This window comes from Podarcis vaucheri (assembly GCF_965113315.1).
Source record: "Podarcis vaucheri genome assembly, chromosome: 6".
Classification (NCBI taxonomy): Eukaryota; Metazoa; Chordata; class Lepidosauria; order Squamata; family Lacertidae; genus Podarcis; species Podarcis vaucheri.
In genome coordinates, this window is record NC_138764.1 from 70,794,167 (window position 1) to 70,813,506 (window position 19,340).

A 19,340-nucleotide genomic window follows, 5' to 3' on the forward strand; every position below is an offset into this window, starting at 1 on the left:
CTGTGGAGAAAATAGTCACAGAACATTTTAATAAACTTCCTGATATGCAAAAATAAAAATGAATAAAGCAACTCCTTTTTTATCTGCATGTTTTTATTTTTTGTAATTCTTTTATTAGTTTTACAATTTAATTTTACATTCACAAATAAAATAAAATCAAAAAGTGTAGAATTTTCTGAATTCTTGGACTTCCTTCCTTCCCTCCATAAAGGTAAAAAGGTTAAGGGACCCCCTGACCTGACCATTAGGTCCAGTTGTGACCGACTCTGGGGTTGCGGCTCTCATCTCACTTTATTGGCCGAGGGAGCCGGCGTACAGCTTCCGGGTCATGTGGCCAGCATGACAAAGCCGTTTCTGGTGAACCAGAACAGCACACAGAAACGCCGTTTACCTTCCCGCCAGAGCGGTACCTATTTATCTACTTGCACTTTGGCGTGCTTTTGAACTGCTAGGTTGGCAGGAGTAGGGACCAAGCAATGGGAGCTCACCCCATCGCGGGGATTCGAACCGCTGACCTTCTGATCAGCAAGTCCTGGGCTCTGTGGTTTAACCCACAGCGCCACCCGCATCCCCCTTCCCTCCATAGAGTCCGCCATTTTTGGCTGCATATCATATAGCCCTCTATTTGTCCATAAAACTCTATTTGTATCTATAGGTATTTTTGCATTGCAAGTGTTATTTCAATCCTGCTAAATGTTTTTAACTGTTTACAGTGTTCTCTCAAGTAAGTTACAATTTCCCCCCAGTCCTTGTTAAAGTTTTTATCGTCCTGGTTCCTGATTTTTTCAGTCATTTTAGCCATCTCAGCATAGTCCATCAGTTTTGTTGTCCACCCTTCTCTTGCAGGTGTTTTCTCTTCCTTCCATCTTTGGACTAAGAGTATCTGGGCTGCCGTCGTCAAATTAAGCAACTCTTCCTAAAAATCCTTTTCAGGAAGAAAGTGTAGTACAACTTTAATCCATCAAATGGGAGCAGGACATGGACTGAGAAACACATGCCAGAAAAAACCCCAAATGTTGCTTGCCTATTGTGAGTGAGCTCATGGTTGAATTACTGCAATGTCAACCAGTGATTTTAACCCTGTAGTTTGGTAAATCGTAGATCTGTCTTGGTGGGATGCTAGAACAACACCTTTTTCAATGTCAGGGAGGGGAAAATTTATTCAACCTGTATTCCTCCATGGGCAGCTTTCCAGGTGATGAGGGGCAGCAGAAAAAGTGGGTGGAGCAATGGATATGAAGCCCACCTCTGTACAGTAAGCTACGTTGCAGTCATGCAAAAGTCAGAGGTTTCTACCCAGACAGTGTTACATCAAGGCAAGCAAGAAGGCCGATCATAGTCAAAGCCAAATCCAGCCAGGCAAAAGCATTCAAAGAGGGCAGAGCAGAGCAGAGCAGAGCTAGTGGGTGCTGTGGCCTGGGGAGAGTCCAAAGGATGAGATAGAGAAGCTTGGTGAGTCACATTTGTCCCAGAAGCCTCAGGTCCCCACCCCTGCCTTACAATGCAATTCCATACTACAGATCGAAAATTGTTAAAGTGAGTGGAGCAGTTTATTCCTTCTGCCATATCTTATCTGTGTGTCTCCCTCTCTCTGTTGCCTGTCACGTTTAACATGTGTTTTCTTTTTTAGTGGCCCTTCATATATAGCCTCTCTTTTCTTCAGGAAGCTTGCATGCAATAACCCATTTTATCCAAGTAACAACTCTGTAAAGTAGGCTGCCTCAATTTTCATGGCTAAGAAGGGATTTGAGCTTGTGCTTCCCTAGTCCAAAATTCTTAACCACTGCCCTGCCCTGGCTCAGAGATAAAGGAACCAGATCTCTGTCTGTCTGTCTGTCTGTCTGTCTGTCTGATATTCAATTCCATTTATGAATCACTTCCCGGAATAAATTTTGAAGCATTTTCAAAATAAAAACATCAACAATAAAAACAAGGCATATAAAAAATATGTAAAAACTATTAAAACAGTTCCACATATGAAAGCAATTCCTTTTATCCTTATTTAATTAATTGCCTTCCACACATGTCTCAAGGCAACACACAAATGCAATAAAAAACCCCAGCCAAGAACAGTTAAAAGACAACACAGAAAATAACATCAGATATACAACCAACTGAAATCAATTCCACATATAAAAACAAATTAAAACAATTTCTTATGCAAAAAACAATAAATGTTATGCTATTAAGCCCAATGTAATGTGGTAGCAGTGCACAATAACTAGACATGTAATCAAAACCACATTGATAATATTATATTTCGTATTTTATTCCTTTTTATTTTAATGGATAATTGAGCAAAGATTTAATCGTGGGTAGGCTATTGCAATATCAAGTGACGGTGCCAAAAATGGGAAATTATTGGACACATTTTTGCATTAGGGGTCATTTGAACAATGGCGTTAAAGCAGGAGGTACAACCATAAGTTTTTCACTGGCCAGTCATTAACCTTCCCATTAAAAAATGACAAGGAATAAGATATCTAAAATCTGGTCATTATCTTGGAATTTTGGGACAACAGATTTAAGCTCAAGAGCAGGGCTTTTTTCAGCCAGAACTGGCCAGAACTCAGTTCCTGCACCTCTCAGGTGGGCACCATTACCATTCTAAGAGAACAAGGGGCAGGGGTGCCCACTTGAATAAAATATTGGGGGAACCAGGTAAGCCCTGCCCCACATCAAATGACATGGTCACACACACCATTTGAACGGCAATGCACATTAACATTTCAGGGCCTGGCCCCCTCAAATATTTTATTGGGGGGCTGGAGACCCCTCGGGTCCTAGAAGTTGACTCCTAAGACAAGGGAGGCATTCGTGGTGAGTTCAAGCACCTCTTTGTTCTATAAAAATAGCACTGCTAAAGAGTATTTGGGAATTATGTTATCCTCATTGAGACTGCATGATGCATCTATCTTTATTAGTCTGATTTTACCTTTATATAAATTCCTACCTGTTTTAACTTTCATTTGAAAAAAAGTAAATGTGGCAGATGACTGTCAAGGAAATGTTCTAGCCTTGCGACTAAGGGGCGTTTGCAGTTTTGAGAGAAATTGGAGGGCACCCAGCTCAGTATTGTCTATACTGAGTGGCAAAAGCTCTCCAGGGTTTCAGACCAGTTTCTCTCCCCAGCCCTAACTGGAGAGGCTGGGGATCAAACCCAGGACCTTTTGCATGAAAAGTGGGTGCTTTACCAACTGAGCCAAGTCTCTTTTGAAAGAGGATCAGATGGCAAATTAGTTGAAAAAGGAGGTACAGACCAGAGCCATTAGGCAGTAGGATGAAAAGCAGGAACCCAAAGGGGGAATGTGGGGGAAGATGAGGCAGAAAGCACCAGGAAGGGGCAAATTGCAAAGGAAGGGCGGGCCACAAGGAACGGGGCAGGGGGAGCTAGAGTATATAAGAGATTCTCGTGGGGCCTAAGGACTGGAGGGTGAGGCTGGAAGAGCTTGGACAGGAAGGAAACTAGCGCAAAAGTGAGAAAGCCGAGGCAATGGAGAGGCCAAAAGGGGGACTGAATTTCACATATTGAGTTAAACGAACCGTGAAATTTTTGGCTGAAGATCTCTGAGCTTGTGGACAAACAGTGCAGCGCAATGGGAGCCAAGCAACTTCCCCCTTAACACTCTGGTGGAACTACCCCTGATCCTGTTTCGGGGGGGGGGGAGCCTCCCTTCAGTGTCATGAGGATGCGCTTAACGTTGAGAGAGGGAGGGAGAGACAGTTGTTTGTAAGGGCTGTTTTTTTAAGGCTACAGTTCAAATAGACAGAAAGTGGATTAACATATAAATACAGTGGTACCTCAGGTTAAGAACTTAATTCATTCTGGAGGTCCGTTCTTAACCTGAAACTGTTCTTAATCTGAGGTGCCACTTTAGCTAATGGGGCCTCCAGCTGCCGCCATGCAATTTCTGTTCTCATCCTGAAGCAAAGTTCTTAACCCGAGGTACAATTTCTGGATTAGCAGAGTCTGTACCCTGAAGCGTCCGTAACCTGAAGCGTCTGTAACCCAAGGTGCCACTGTAGTTCTCAAATGTGCGTAAGTCCAGTTTGCTACAGGCAATATGAAAAAAGGAGCAGCAACAATCACACTAGTGCATAGGTGCACATTTAAAGCACATTACCTCCCCCCAAAGAATATTGGGGGCTGTAGTTTGCTAAGGGTGCTGGGAACTGTAGCTCTGTAAAGAACCAAGTACAACTCACAGGATTCCTTGGCAGCACTTAGCTTTGCACTAATGTTTAGAAGTTTCTGAAGCTGTTTTCTTTTCACAGCATAGTTGTTGCCATAATATCAAGACATGGAGCTTGTGTTCTTTAATGACAGAATTCCAGTTTATTGAATTTGAAGTGAAAAAGCTGGATAAAATTAATAAGGCAAACATTTTGATAAGAATTGTATGGTTGTATCAGAACAGGGGTGGGGAAGCTGAGTCTCTTAAGGTGATGTTGGACTCCAGTTTTCATCATCCAATCTTCAAGGGCTATGGTCAGGGATGATGGAAGTTGTAGTCTAATGCCATCTGGAGGTCCCCAGGTTCCCTCCCCCTGCCAACAATCCCTAAGTAGAATATATCTATGAGACTCTTAATCTCAGGTTCATGGGTTATAGCCCCACAATGAACAAAAACATTCCTGCATTGCAGGGTATTGGACTAGATGACCGTCTCGGGCCCTTCCAGTGCTATGATTCTATGTCCTAAATTGTTAATAAAGCTAAGATACTGAGTGAAAAGATCTTTCATTTGCCTCTATGAAACCCATGCCCTTCCTCTGTTGCGTCTGGAGCTGGAAGATTCAGTAAAGATTACTGAGAAACTCTGAAGAAGGATAATATCTGTGGTGATGCAGCCTTAGCTGTCCACTGCAACCTTGGCTGAACATAGGCAACCATTCACCCCAATAGGTTTGCCACACTGTGCATGCAACCACTTGCCTCTAACATCCTGCTAAGTGGTGAATATTTTACCACACATCTACACCCAGTCAGGAAGTGAGGGAGTCATAAAACTCTCTCCACCACTTGGCAGGACATCACAGACAGACAGCTCTTCAAGTGGTTACACACACAGTGTGGTGAATGGCCACTAGGCAAATGGTGGAGTGGGCTGATCATCCTGGACTTTTTATGTTCTTCAGTCTGAGGGTCAAGAAAACATTCTGCCCATATCATTCGACACCAGGCTTGGATCCGAAAACCAGCCACGGGCCTGGACAGAGATCCTCTTCCACAGGCCACAATTGAATCCCTGTCCCCTTCCTCATCCATCCCATGCCTCCTCACACTTGACCAGGGGCTGTTTTCCAGTGCCTCATCTTCTCCCCCACCCCCACCTTTTCTGTGTGTTTTCTGGCTGCTGAAAGGTTGATGAGCCAGCTTGTGAAAATAATATGTGTTAGCCAAAACAGCCCTCCCTTGCAAAGGCTGTGGGGAGCAGTGTTTATTATCCACCACGCCAGCCCTAGATGACCTCAACTTCTCACCAGAGTTTAAACCAAATATTTTAAAAAGGACAAAAATAATGGGCCCTTGTCTTTATCCGCAGAGCTGCGAGCTATCTCTGTGACTAATACAAATGATAGCATATGGTGAGGTGGACAGTGAAATATTGCCCAGGCGTATTGCCTTTTTTGTTATTATTAAAGGGAGGGTCTTAATTCCAGTCTGGGAACTTGAAACACTGGAACCTTACCCAAACCTTTCCCTTTTCAGCCAGAAATGCAGCTTCAGAGGTATTCTCTGAATTCTCTAGCCTAAAGAGAGAGAGAGAAGGATTGCTTTCTTTCTAGAATGAATGAAATGATGCTGTTTGATGGATATGGAAAATTCCATCCTTGACTCAACTGTCTGGGTTACTTTAAGATCTGAAGGGATGCCTTCAGGGCCCTGAAAATGAAGTCTTGAGAATATTAACAACAACCAATGTGATTTGTTCATCTAAGGCAGGAATCCTATCCATTATATCTTGGATCTAAGTCCTATTGAACTTAGTGGGACTAAGATTGGAGTAAACACACAGAGAGTTCTGCTGAGGATCAGATGCACCATGCCTGACTATATCTGTTCATGATAGAATTAATGCAGTGGGTGAAATTGTACCCAGGAAGACCTTGGTTCATATTTCACCCATCGCAAAATGACATGTTGACCCTAGGAAAGTCATTTTTCTCCTATGAGTCCAGCCTCCTATCTAGAAATGGAAATATAGAATATATGAAATATATGTTTGCACCCTGATCTCTAAATGGTGGAAGGTTTCGGGGTTCTGGCCATGTATCTTAAGTTTGGTTTCCTTGGAGTGGATTTCACTGGAAGCTTATGGCACTTCTGTGATATAAAGCTTTATTTACACAAATACACCGGTTGAGCATAATAGGGAAATTTCATAGCATGAACATTCTAGCAGGTCCTGCTTCCCCACTGGTTTTCTAGGGGTTGCCCCTAATGCCACAGCTCTGTCACAGAAAGCAAGCCATGCCTCTGCAGTTCTCAGACTCAGTTCCAAGACCGCCCATCTATAGCTGTCTTTCACAGAGAGACATCTTGATGACGTCACCTCAAGTGAAGGGAGAAGAAAGGTATGCCCCTTTGTAGAGGGGTCTCAAGTTTCTGTGGCAACACATCACCCGTACTTGGCTATTTCTTCAGTTCAGCCTCCTTAGGGAATCATGCTAAGCTTGTCCACCCTGTTTGACCTAGTTGCCAGTCTCATTTGACAAGCACAGTCACAGGGTTCATAGAGGTGACCCCCCCAAACCCACTTAGTTCATCCTCAGACAATACTATCCTAGTTTTTCAGGGCTGCTTGTAAGGATTGCTGAAAAACAGTAGGAAAGGTGTCCTCAGCACTATATAAATTATACCGTATTGGCTTGAATATAAGCCACACTTCCCCCCAATTCGGGCTGTGAAAAGTTAAAGTGTGACTTATATTTGTGAGCCTTATGGCTCTCTGCCCCCCCCCCCAGGAAGCAGCCCGCCCTCCGCTCCCAAGCGTCCCCTAGCCGCCTAAGGAAGGGGGAAGGGGGAAACGCCTCCAGCAAAGCCGTGCAACTCCCCCCCCCCAAGCAGCCCGGGAATGTGGGGCAATGGTGTGCAGCCCACCCACTGCTCCCAAGCCTCCTTCAGCGCCGGCTTGGGGAGGTAGTGCTGGGAGTGCCAGAAGGCAGTAGTACCAGGAGGCCGGCATGCAGTGCGCTCAAAAATGAGTGCCAGTGCCAACTTGGGGAAAAGGGCACTGAGCGCTGGTGCCAGCTGCCCCCATCCCCTGTTCAGGGCAGTAGTGCCGGGACCCACAAATAAGCCTTGAATTTTAAAGGTGTGGCTTATTTGTGGGTGTGTCTTATATTCAGGCCAATACTGTAATAATTGTCACCATCTATAAAATTCTGACTAGGCAAGTGTAATTGAGTAGTACAATAATAATCTGCAATGAGTCTCGTGATAGTTGGTGTTTCACTCTCTGGAATCGTACAATAATTTATTTATTTTTTAATAGCCTTTTGCCTTCAGGCTCCAGCTAAAAACAAGTTCTTGTACAAGAAAGTGCTTTAAAGTGTTTTGTTTTGTTTTGGTATGAATGGTTCATGGGTTTGGAATTCCTCAAGCTGGCACCAGCACTGCACTTGCAGAATGTACCAGGAATCCTCAAACACCAAATGACATCTTTGAAATATACACCTTGCTGCTCTGCCTTTTAGTGCTGCTGCAAAATCTTGCTCTTCAACTTGTCTGGCTCCTAAAACCATTCATTCAGCAAAATATCGCAGGTTCTTTTGAGCCAGGGCACTGGCTTGGGATAATTTTGTTAGATCCAAAGCAGCACCCTGATGGCTCAGCAATGCCCTGTCCCCGTATTGACTGCACACACACACACACCCCGCCGGGTCTGTCTGGAGTTTTAGTGTAAGACCGGCATGTTGGCAACTCAAATCCAAGTTGGAACATGGTGCAATTTTTACTCCTACAAAATTCTCTTCCCTCAGGGAGAAAAACTTGTACAGAAGGATTAAATAATAATAATAAAAAGTCTGCCTTGTTCTATCAGCTTCAGACGCAGCCAAAAAGGGGGGTGGTTGGAATATGGCTAACATCAGGTTATCGTGAATTAGATATTCTCGGAGATGTATTTTTTTTATTTTTTAAAAATCCAGACTGTCAATGCTGGATTTCAGAACAGTAAGCTCACATAAAAGGTCCCAAAATGGCAGAGGCATGGAGTGGGGGGGGGGAATTATGCCACTGTTTATTGCTTTCATTATAAGTTTCAAATATAGGAATAGATAAGAGTGCTCAGAACAATAGCAACTGGCACATTTGGGCGGGGGGGGGCTGCATTTTCCCAATGAGAAAATATTGCAGTTGGAGAGATGGAAAAATGCTACTGCCCTACAGCAGAACTACTTCCCCCAAACAAACAAATAATCGCTGTGCATTTAGAGTGCCCTGAAATTGCCAGAAAGCCCACCCCAAAGGCATGGAAAAAACCACACACCTTTGTTCGGTGTGCATCTGTAATTTGCACCGGGTCAGTATTTCCTAACCAGTCTCCATTCATCCCAATCATTAGACATAGGCCAAGGGTGAAGAACCTGTGGTCCTTCAGATGTTCTGCTTCCAACATCCTTGACTATTGGCCATGCTGACTGGCCTTGGTGTCAGTTTTTTTCAGTGCGGGAAACATATCCTCCAAATAAATAAGTAAACCTAACTAACATCAGAAAACAGGTCTATTGTTGCGGGTAGATGTGGTAATTTAATGAAGCCTGGAGAGGCCAGATCTATCTACTCTCTGTTGTTTCTCAATGGGTAGAGTGGCTGTCCATCTGCAGGTGGACCTGGCATGAAGACAATGTCTTCCCTTCAGTTCTCCCCCTGTATCCTTTTACCTCCATTTACACCAGCCCTTAATTAATTGCTTTGCTGCCATAATTAGCTTCACAGCCCCCAGCCCACTGCACTTCCCTTAAAAAGGTAACACCCAGGATAACAATAGACTATCTTTCAAGATTGTCATACGTTACTCTACAACCGGCAGAGTTGGAGTAGGACCGGGGAGACAAGGGTTCAAATCCCTGCTCAGTTATGCAGCTCATCTTGGGCTAGTCACTGTCTCTTAGCTTAACCCACCTCACAGGGTTCTTGTGAATATAAAATGGGGACGAGGAAAATCATGTGTGCCACACTGAGCTTTGTTGAAGAATGGTGGGATATAGATTAAAATTTTTAAAAATGATTATTTAATTAATAACTCTTAATATTCACTGCTTTGTTTCTGGTGCCTGCTAAATACTTCTTTGTTTAGGCAAGCCCATGTGGATATGTATCTTTATTATCTATTGTTTATGGTGATGCACATTTTTAGCAACTGCTGGTTTTACTTAGGTTTTGACAAATATTTAAGTTAGATTGCTTTTAACGTTCAATTTTTATGAACACTTTTTACTGAATATTCTATATTCTCTGTAAATTGCATAGAGGTTATGGATGATTAAGCAGTCTATACACCCTGGGTTTTTATTTTTTAAAAAATGAAAATATAATAATTTATAACATATATTTTATTCTTAGTATATTTTAATTTCTTTTATATATAGAATCCATTTGTTTAAATGGGAGATCAATAATTAGAAATAATACATAAATTAACAGTGTGAAGGAGTCCTAAGTAAGCGCTTGTGCCAAAGTGAGGAAATAGGAAACTGCCACTTGGAGGAAAAGGGTCATTAACCCAGCTGCCCCCCTTCATTCTAATCCACCAGTAGCTGCTAGACTTTGAACCAGTTGGCAGTTGTGTCCTGCTCTTTTTACAGGGTCACTTTCTCTCTCCCTGCAGGTACATTGGGGCCCTGGGGGCAAGGGTGATCTGCGATAACATCCCCGGCCTGGTCAACAAGCAGCGGCAGCTGTGCCAGAGTTACCCAGACATTATGCAATCCGTTGGGGAGGGAGCAAAAGAGTGGATCCGGGAATGCCAGCACCAATTCCGTCACCACCGCTGGAACTGCAGCACTTTGGACAGAGACCACACCGTCTTTGGCAGGGTCATGCTACGAAGTAAGTCCCCAGAGCAGCTCGCCTTTTTGCAGAGAGCCCCACTGAATGGGGCCTGACCTGCGATTTTGATGTTCTCGTTTGAAAAAAGTCAGTGTTGCCTGTCTCTTTGTGCATTATTAATTAATTACTGATTTATCATTCCTATGAGGCATCTCAAACCAACTTCCTGCATGTTGGTGGCATCCACCTGTCTCGAGAGACAATGGAGGCTGCCTCCAGGGTAGGGCTGCCATATTTCAGAAAGTGAAAATCTAAACACAAAGATTGTTGTGCTTCTTTTCAAAATCTCATAAAAATAAAGTTTTGTAGCTACTTTTTCAGAACCTGCCAAAATCGGCACCTCCGACATGGGTTGCCGTACATCTGGATTTTCCTGGACATTTCAGCAAATTCTGCCCAGATACTGTTCCCGATGACTGAATCCTGGGTATGTCCAGGAAATTCTGGACGTATGGCAAGCCTACTCCAGGGGTGAAGCCAAACTGCTGCATTAGCAGCATTTATCTGCCCAGGTCGCAAGCTTGGGCAGTGTGTATGGAGGTCCTGGTCTGCTTAGATGACAAGACTCCCCTCTTGGCCTCGCTGATGTGGTCCAAAGGAAAGGAGAACAACATGTTTGGCACCAGCTTGGCTGCAGGAGTTGCTGGAAGGAGGCAATCAAGGCACCATCGAACTGTTTTAGGGACCCCACTCTGGATTTGTGTAGGGTTTGCTCCTTAGCCTCTTAAAAGAGTATTAGACAAATTCCTGAAGGATAAGGCTATCAGGTCTACTAGCTATGATGGCTATGATATATCTCCACTTTTGAAGGGAGTATGCCTCTGAATACTAGTTTCTGGTGAACACAGTTATGGAGGGAAAGTGGCAGGCATGATGCTGATTACCTTAATCACCTGCCTGCCTGCCTTCCTGCCAAGTGATCACATAATGATTTCCCCTCTGTCATTTAATAAGAGATCTGCAACAAGCTGTTTATTGTCTAGGTGGGTTCACTGTGAAATAATTTTATTGAAAATCTTGAACGCTGTGGCTTTAGCACCTTTCCAGGCTTCAGGAAACAGAAGCAAATAAAATGGACCACTTACTTATTATTTTGAATTTAAGAGTTATGGAAGCAGGTACAACTTTACAAGGACTTGAGGTTGGCAATATCCTTAGTATAATTTCACGGCTTATGTGGGCCAATTCAGAAAGAAAGAGCCCCACATGGAAGTAGCCCTTATGAACATGAGAACATAAGAAGATCCTTCTGGATTAGGCCAATGGCCCATCAAGTCTAGCATCCTGTTCTCACAGTGGCCAACCACATGGCTGTGTGAAACTCTGCAACAGGACCCAACCACAAGATCACTCTCCCCTCCTGTGATTTCCAGCAGCTGATATTCAGAAATAATGTTGCCTCCAACTGTTATTGCATCCACCCATCATGGCCAGTAGCCTTTCTGTGTCGCTCCATCTCTTGGATCATTTCAGCTGCCGTTTTCTGTACCTTTTCCAACTCAACAATATCCTTTTTGAGGTGTGGCGACATGCACACATACATGCAAACGTGTACAGAGATAACAGGATGGAGAGGCAGAGGGAGTGAGTTTGGGAGTTTCTTAGAACTGGAACTCTCAGATCCGGCTTCATACCTGACTGGGACAGACTCACATTTACGAGACAAGTCTGCAGGCATAGCATTTAGCTTTGTCCAGGAAGGAAGAATCTTTTGCTAATCGCTGTGGACAGAGCAAGGCCTAAATTACCCTGCATGATGTCTTGGCTTCCCCTGTATACTAAGCAAACAGTAATAGGATATGTCACTGTGCTGGGAAGTAGCCACTTCAGAATAGGAGAGAACACCTCTGGAAGCATGAGCTTGAAAGTAAACTGTAACAGGATATATAAATATTTGGCTAGCGGGAGCTGGCTGGGAATCAGCTGCTGGGGCAAAGTTTGTAGTCACCCTGCATAGTGCAAAAGGCCAAGCCACAGCTTTGACCTTCCTCTCAAAGAGGGACTGTGGTCAGGGAGTAAAACGCACCCCTGTGGAAGGCCTCAGACATCAGTGTCTAAAAGCTCCAGCGTGCCCTGCACTGGCTGTGCCGATAGATACGTTTCAGCCCTGCCCCAAATGTTACAAACACTTGCTTTAAATGATACACAGGGAAGCATGCAGGGGCAGAAAGTCCGTGTTTAGTGTGTATAGAAGTGGTTTTGTGCACTACCCCAATGTTCTTCTCAGTCTACATACAAGTATAGGTAAGTGCATAGACACCTATTTGTCCTTGATTTTTACAAAGAAAATAGTGCAGGGACAGGATTCACATCTCTATAATGCCTTTTATCATAATGTTGTGCAATGTGAGACTGATATAGGCTAACACCAAATCAGTAAGTTTGCCTACCAGATAAGCATCTCAGCCTACTTACATCTAGTGTGCGAAGTGTTAATATTTGGCAGGAGCCTGCCTTCTTTTTGCAAATTTGATTGTAGTCAGGTAGTCCATTAACAAAACAGTTTTGTATCTGTAGTAGTCTATTTTGCTTCCACGTTTGAGCTGATCTTTCTTTCTGCTTGGCAGATTGAATATAGTATAGTTGTTTTCCCACTCCCTTTAACATTGTGGTACAAGATGTTATGGGATATGCCATACATCTCACATAGTCCCTAGCAGGGAATCTTTTTAATAATAGGCACACTGCTTTAGCACAAGTTTTGCATGTGAATACGTTTAATGGAACCTTGTCTTAAGTTAAATCAATAAAAGCCAAGCACTGTCCGGCTGATCTTACCTTCGGTCACTGTTTCTAGAAAGCAGACCTGCCATTTGCTTCTCCAGCTTCTGCTGAAGGTTGCTAGATTGCACCACTGGCTTTGAAGCTGTTATCCGAAGGCTGCGTCTGAGGAACGCAACAGTGTGGTTTTGATTTGCAGCTGTTTTTATGGCCATTATAAAAACAGATGCGAACTCAAAGCAGAACTATAAAATACCAGGCAGCATCCTGCACTGCATGGGGACTTGCCAGGCGATTTACAGCTTCTGGAAGGAGCGGTACTATATATGCATTTATCCAAAAAAAGACAACAGCCACCCAGATATGATGGGAGGATCATGCTGTTCAGACTCAGGGGGTACAAGGAGAGAGGTGTGGAACCAGAAAGAATAATTTCTACAGATGCATGCAAACATGTGAACAAAGAAGTCCCAAGATATTCGAACCTTGGCACATTGTGGAGATGAAGGCAGGCAGACAGAGGATCAGACAGACTCTCCAAAGAAAATTAAAAACAATATTGAAATTCCTCATCTTCTGTCAGCAGACCTTTCTTCATTAGGGCCCTACACCCTTGTCTTCCAGGCTGCTTCTAAAAGACATTTTACCTCCAAGAAGTCCATTTTCATGGCATCCTCTTCAGCAGGACCCTCACTGTTGCTTGATCATTGAATTTACCCAACTCCAGTCCCTGCTCAAAACCAGAAAATAATCTAAGGATCTCAGATGCCTGACTTTGTATGCCTTGTTTTGTGCATTATCAACATAGTGAATCCATGGCTCATCAAGGTAGCAAGTGAGCCTTACCTTTGTGTCTTTGCGTCCTTTGTGTCTCATCAACTTGTGTTACATCCCCCCCCCCCAGAATATCTCCTCTACAATGGTTAACATAGTTTCATTGTTATCCTTGCTAGGCTTGGGGTGCCAATCAAATAGCCGATGAAATAAGCATCTGATATTTTACTGTTATCACATATTGCCAACTATCCCATGAAGTCCAAAATGTTCTTCTGTAGGTAATGGCGTGTACTTTTTATTGGATCACACTGACCACAAACATCCCCTTCCTGATAGCTTCCATAATCTTCCCTGCTATATCCCTACCCCAAATGAGAGTCAGTGTGGTGTAGTGGTTAAGAGTGGTGGACTCATAATCTGGGGAACCGGGTTCACGTCTCCGCTCCTCCACATGCAGCTGCTGGGTGACCTTGGGCTAGTCACATTTCTTTGAAGTCTCACAGCCCCATTCACCTCACAGAGTGTTTGCTGTGGGGGAGGAAGGGAAAGGAGATTGTTAGCCGCTGTGAGACTCCTTTGGGTAGTGATAAAGCAGGATATCAAATCCAAACTCTTCTTCTTCTTCTACCCCAAAAGAAGCAGCTGGGACTGTTCTGTGCTAAAGGATAAACTAAAATCCTTGTATACAGCAGCTTCTCCTACAGGTGATTTGCTCTTCAAAGAAGAACTAGTAGAGCTGAAAAAAAAAAAAAACATCCATAGAAAGAGTGGCACAGCTCACAAAAGCCCCAGAGTCTCACAGTTCTTACCATAACTGAATGTAAAGGCTGGCTTTTGTCTTTCATGGTTACTACTATGGATGCTTTATTTGCTTAATTTCATTTTAAATAACAATAATGCATGTAATTACCAATAGATCAATGATGTTTTGGCTGCTCAAATGACCAGCACTGCTCCCCATGCAACAGACCTCTAGGAGTTCCATAAACCTTATGGCTTGGAATGTATAGTAAAAAGCCCAGACTCTCCTTATAATAAGTAGACTGTTCTCTATGATTTAATGCTTTACTTCAATTATGAAATATTTGCATACTCTCTCTAAATTGCTAAATATGTACAGATGTGAAAAATAAGAAGGGAGAAAAAAATGTTGAAGCGATAGCTGTGATTAGTGAAGATTGCTAAATATCATGAATGCACATAGACTAGATTAAAATTAGATTACAAAATCAGTTCAGAATGGAGAAAGAGAAGGCAAGGGGTTCTGAATATATACACTTCAACTTCACATTGAAAGTTAGTTCCAGCGGTTTTTCTTATAAGAGAACAATGGCAAATGTAGGAATCCAATTTGTAAGATTTCTTAAGGAAAAAAACCTGGAAGTAATGATCTCATTGTGCTCGGTTGACTGCACTATTCTAAGTGTATTTTTAAAAGAAAAGAAAGGGTATATCAAAGACTTTGATCTTAAGCAAAAGTACTTGGAAATTGATCTGAATCAGTGTTGCTATTGTAATTTATATACCGCCTTTTATCCAAAGATCTTCGGGCAGTGTACAAAACCACTTAGCTTCTGACTCCTGGCTCACTATTCTTGTTTCTTGTTTCCCACCCATTTGGCAGGTAGCAGGGAAGCTGCCTTCGTCTATGCAATCTCCTCCGCTGGAGTTGTATACGCCATCACCAGGGCTTGCAGCCAAGGTGAGCTCAAGGCCTGCAGTTGTGATCCCCACAAGCGGGGCCGCTCGAAGGACGAAAGAGGGGAGTTCGACTGGGGGGGCTGCAGTGACAACATCAACTATGGGATCAAATTTGCAAAGGACTTTGTGGATGCCAAAGAGAAAACAGTGAAGGATGCCCGGGCCCTGATGAATCTGCACAACAACCGCTGTGGCAGAACGGTTAGTAGCATGAATTCTTAGCAGCTTGGCAGTGGCTGATATGAGTCGTCCTGTATGGTTCAATTCAGTTGTGGTTGGGGGGGCGAGATGGGGCGGGGTTGCTTATCTGCCTTCCTAACATGGAGCATTGCTGCCAGTTCCTGACAGCCGGAGGGCAAGCTGAAGGGGAGCTCAGCATGGTTTGGGTGCAGCAGCAAGAGCATAAGATTGGTTCTACCACCTCAGGCACATGGTGCTGAGCATCCACAACTCACCCTCTCAGGAACTGGCAGCAAGATGTAGTGATGGGAACCCAACCCTGCCTGTGTCACCCCACTGATTGTGCCAGCTAATAATTTTGAATAAAACCACCCAGAGCCCTTTCTGTGCTACAGATCTCAGCCCGTGGAAAACGCTGACATCTCAGATTTAATCGTCGGAGAGAGAGACCTGGAGTTTTGTTAGTGGGACTCTAGTCCTTTGGACAAGAACAAGGCCTCATTCAACAGGAACTCCCTTCCCCTCATTTAGACCAGGCTTCCTAATCAAAATAAGCCAATGGATGGGAGTCTGTGGCCTTCCAGATGTTGTGAGACTAGCTGCCATCATTCCTGGCCATTGACTTTGCGGGCTATGGCTGATGAGAACTGCAGTCCAATAACATCTGGAGGGCCACAGGTGCTCCATCCCTGGCCTAAGAAAAGTTTAAACCAGGGGTGGTTAACCTGTTGTTGGACTTCTATCCATTCCAGCCAGTTGGCAAAAGGTAGGGAAGGGGAAATCATGCCATACTCAGCCACAGACCCAAGGAGAGATTTGGCATTGCACTGTGTCAAACATTCTGCCAGTGCAAGCATTTCAGCTTGCCTGACAAAATGACCCCCCTCCTCCCCCACTGTGATGCTGTTCTGGGGGATTACACACACACACACACACACACACACACACACACACCAACCAATTTCAGGGGGCATGCAGAGGAAGGGGAGAAGCCCTGCACAAGTGGCAGTCCTTGCATTGGCTTCCACTGATGGCTTTCATTAGTTGAATCCCTTCCATGCCTGCATATGAATACAATCAATTTCTGTTCTGTCAAGCTGGCATTCTTTTTAGCCAGAAAGGCATGCCTCTGTAGCATCATTACAGAAAATTTGCCTCCATTCATGCAGTGATAGTTATCCATTTCAGCACAAGCATTTTCAATCAGGTCATTAAAGGTTCCTTAGATTTGCTTCCAGTTGTGATGAATCTTGGCTCTAATAGACTAGTCCAAGGATTTTGACAAAAGAAAAGCTGCAGGTATTGTTCATAGGGCTGGCGGGTCTTTTCTATAACTAGTGAAAATGCCCTAAATGGAAACATAGGAGAGGTAAGCAAGGCAAAAGTGTCTGAGGCAGCGATAACCAACACAGGAGCATTATTAAAGCAGTTTTTGTCTATAATGGGAACACGTAAGGTCATTTATAGAGTTGATACTGTCTCTTCTGTTCCAGGCTGTAAAGCGTTTCCTGAAACTCGAATGCAAATGCCATGGTGTCAGCGGCTCCTGCACTTTAAGGACTTGCTGGCTGGCAATGTCAGACTTCCGCAAAACAGGAGACTACCTCCGGAAGAAATATAACGGTGCCATCCAAGTAACTATGAACCAGGATGGCACTGGGTTCACTGTGGCCAATAAAAACTTCCGCAAACCCACCAAAACGGACCTTGTATATTTTGAGAATTCACCCGATTACTGTGTGATGGACAAGTCTGCAGGTAAATGCCTCCTTTGACCAAACAGCAGGCTTTCTGTGCCCTTACTCGCTAGCTGTCCTTCTCTCATGGGGACCAGCAATTTTATTCTAATCATAAATGCCCAGGACATCTTCAACATTGGGGTGAACAGCATGCTCCCCCATATTTCATGACAGCAGGCTAGTTTTGGGAGTGTACAGGGTTATGGGTGAATAGCACACACAGCAGAATGGCAGGCAGGGGTTCAGGAGGACTATCTGGTGTCTCTTGTCAGTGCCCCCTCATGGCCTGCAGCATCTGCCACTTGGGACAGCTGCCTCACTCTGCCTAATGTTAAAGCTGGCCCTGATGCATTTCCTGCCTTGCCCAAGCCAGTTTATTGTTGTTGTAGCACATTATTAAGACTGGGCATATATTCATTCCCAGGAATATAGGAAACTGCCTTATGCTAAGCCAAACCATTGGATCTAGCTAGCCCAGTATTGTCTACAATGACTGGGAGTGGCTCTCCAGAGTTTCAGACAGGGGGCTTTCCTAGCCTCACCCACAGATGTCAGGGACTGAAGCAGAGACCTTCTGCATGCAATGCTATAGCCCTTCCCTATCAGTCAAGGGCAACCTATACAAGTCAAAGGCATTTTTCGGATGCTTTAGGTTGCACTGCTTCAGATAAGTGCTTGTAGAATTTGCTGCCATGTACACTGTGGAAAGGAACCCATAACTCAAGTTGACATAAGCCGAGTGTATAAGGTTTCCAGATTTTCGCTCTTCATCAGCAAACCAAATGCAAAATCCAATGAAAGTATTCTTCTGTTTTTACAGGTTCGTTAGGGACAGCCGGACGAGTGTGCAACAAGGTCTCGCGTGGGACCGATGGATGCGAGGTCATGTGCTGCGGCCGAGGCTATGACACCACCCGCGTGCGGCGAGTCACCAAATGCGAGTGCAAATTCCACTGGTGCTGTGCTGTCCGCTGCAAGGAGTGCGAGGACACCGTGGACGTTCACACGTGCAAAGCACCCAAGAGGGCAGAGTGGGTGGACCAAACCTGAGACAGTGTGAACCAGAGGGGGGAAAGCAAAACTGGCACAGTGCCCCAGGGCTTGGGCATTCTGGGAATTGTAGTTCAACTGCATGGCTTTTATTTAATTAATTCTGCAAAGCACTACAGAGAAGACTACATTTCCCATGGGGATAGTGAGCTCTTCTGCTCACCCAGTAGAACTCGCTCCTCTAACTTTAAAAAGGAATTTTCAAATGACAGGGAACTGTGAAGCTTCCTTTGCCTGGCGATATTGTCCAAAGAACAAATGAATAAAAAGAGGGAACAATGCAGCTGCGTAGGAGCACAAGAGACTGAGGAGCAGGTTACAATTAGCTGGAGAACCTTGCCTCTCTCCAGGGAATGTTCAGCAGTATATTATAAAATGTTGCCTAACCTGCAGAAATCCCTCCAACTACCCTGGAAGAAAGTACTCTATTTCCCAAAAGAAGATGGCTGTATAGTCCTAAGGAACTACATGTTCTGCTATGGATCTCCACTCATACAGAGGCCACCATGCCTGCACTATGGACATTAGCTGAACAACAGCAACATTGTGTAAAGGGACTTCGTTACCTTTTCCTTTCTAATGGAAAGCAAACTGTGGAGTTACAAAGTTGGCAGCCGAAAGAAAACCAGTATCTACATGCAGAGGGGAAAAAGTATGAAAGTTGAGAGTACATGTGTATGTCTGGACGCGCTGGTAGGTTCTAAAGGAAACTAATATAAAGGTGACTTTTTGGTACAAATGCACTTGTACATCATGTAGACTGCTTTAAATACTTTAAATCAAAAATCCCATATAAACCTGTATCAGAAAACGGTGTTCTTTGCTTTGTGGCTTTCTACAATCGTGGCTAGCAAGGTGAGTAATGGGCAGGTTCTTGCCCTATGTTATTGCTGCACTCCACAACTGTGGCACTTCTAGACTATAAGGTCAAAGCAAAGTTCTTGAGGCTAAAGGCAGCATAACAGTGCTGTCAGATCACCAAGCTAACACTTCTCTTTTGTCTCTGCATCTCTGAAAACTTTCATCACCCCCCCCCCATAATCCTTGCATATTCTGTCAGTCTACGTTCCCTGGCCACACTGTTGAATGTTTATCTTCTACCATAGCCTCATGTG

General features: G+C 44.1%; 1 protein-coding gene across 1 annotated transcript in view; it reads left to right on the forward strand.

Annotated features, from left to right (window-relative positions):
• WNT2B (Wnt family member 2B) overlaps positions 1–19,036 on the forward strand; it is a 42,767-nt gene extending 23,731 nt beyond the window's left edge. The window contains exons 2-5 of the mRNA XM_082227665.1: positions 9,837–10,057; positions 15,180–15,457; positions 16,930–17,194; positions 17,996–19,036. Coding sequence (XP_082083791.1) covers positions 9,837–10,057; positions 15,180–15,457; positions 16,930–17,194; positions 17,996–18,225 — 994 coding nt within the window. The 3' untranslated portion in view covers positions 18,226–19,036. The remainder of the gene's footprint in view (positions 1–9,836; positions 10,058–15,179; positions 15,458–16,929; positions 17,195–17,995) is intronic.
• The last annotated feature ends 304 nt before the right edge of the window (positions 19,037–19,340 follow it).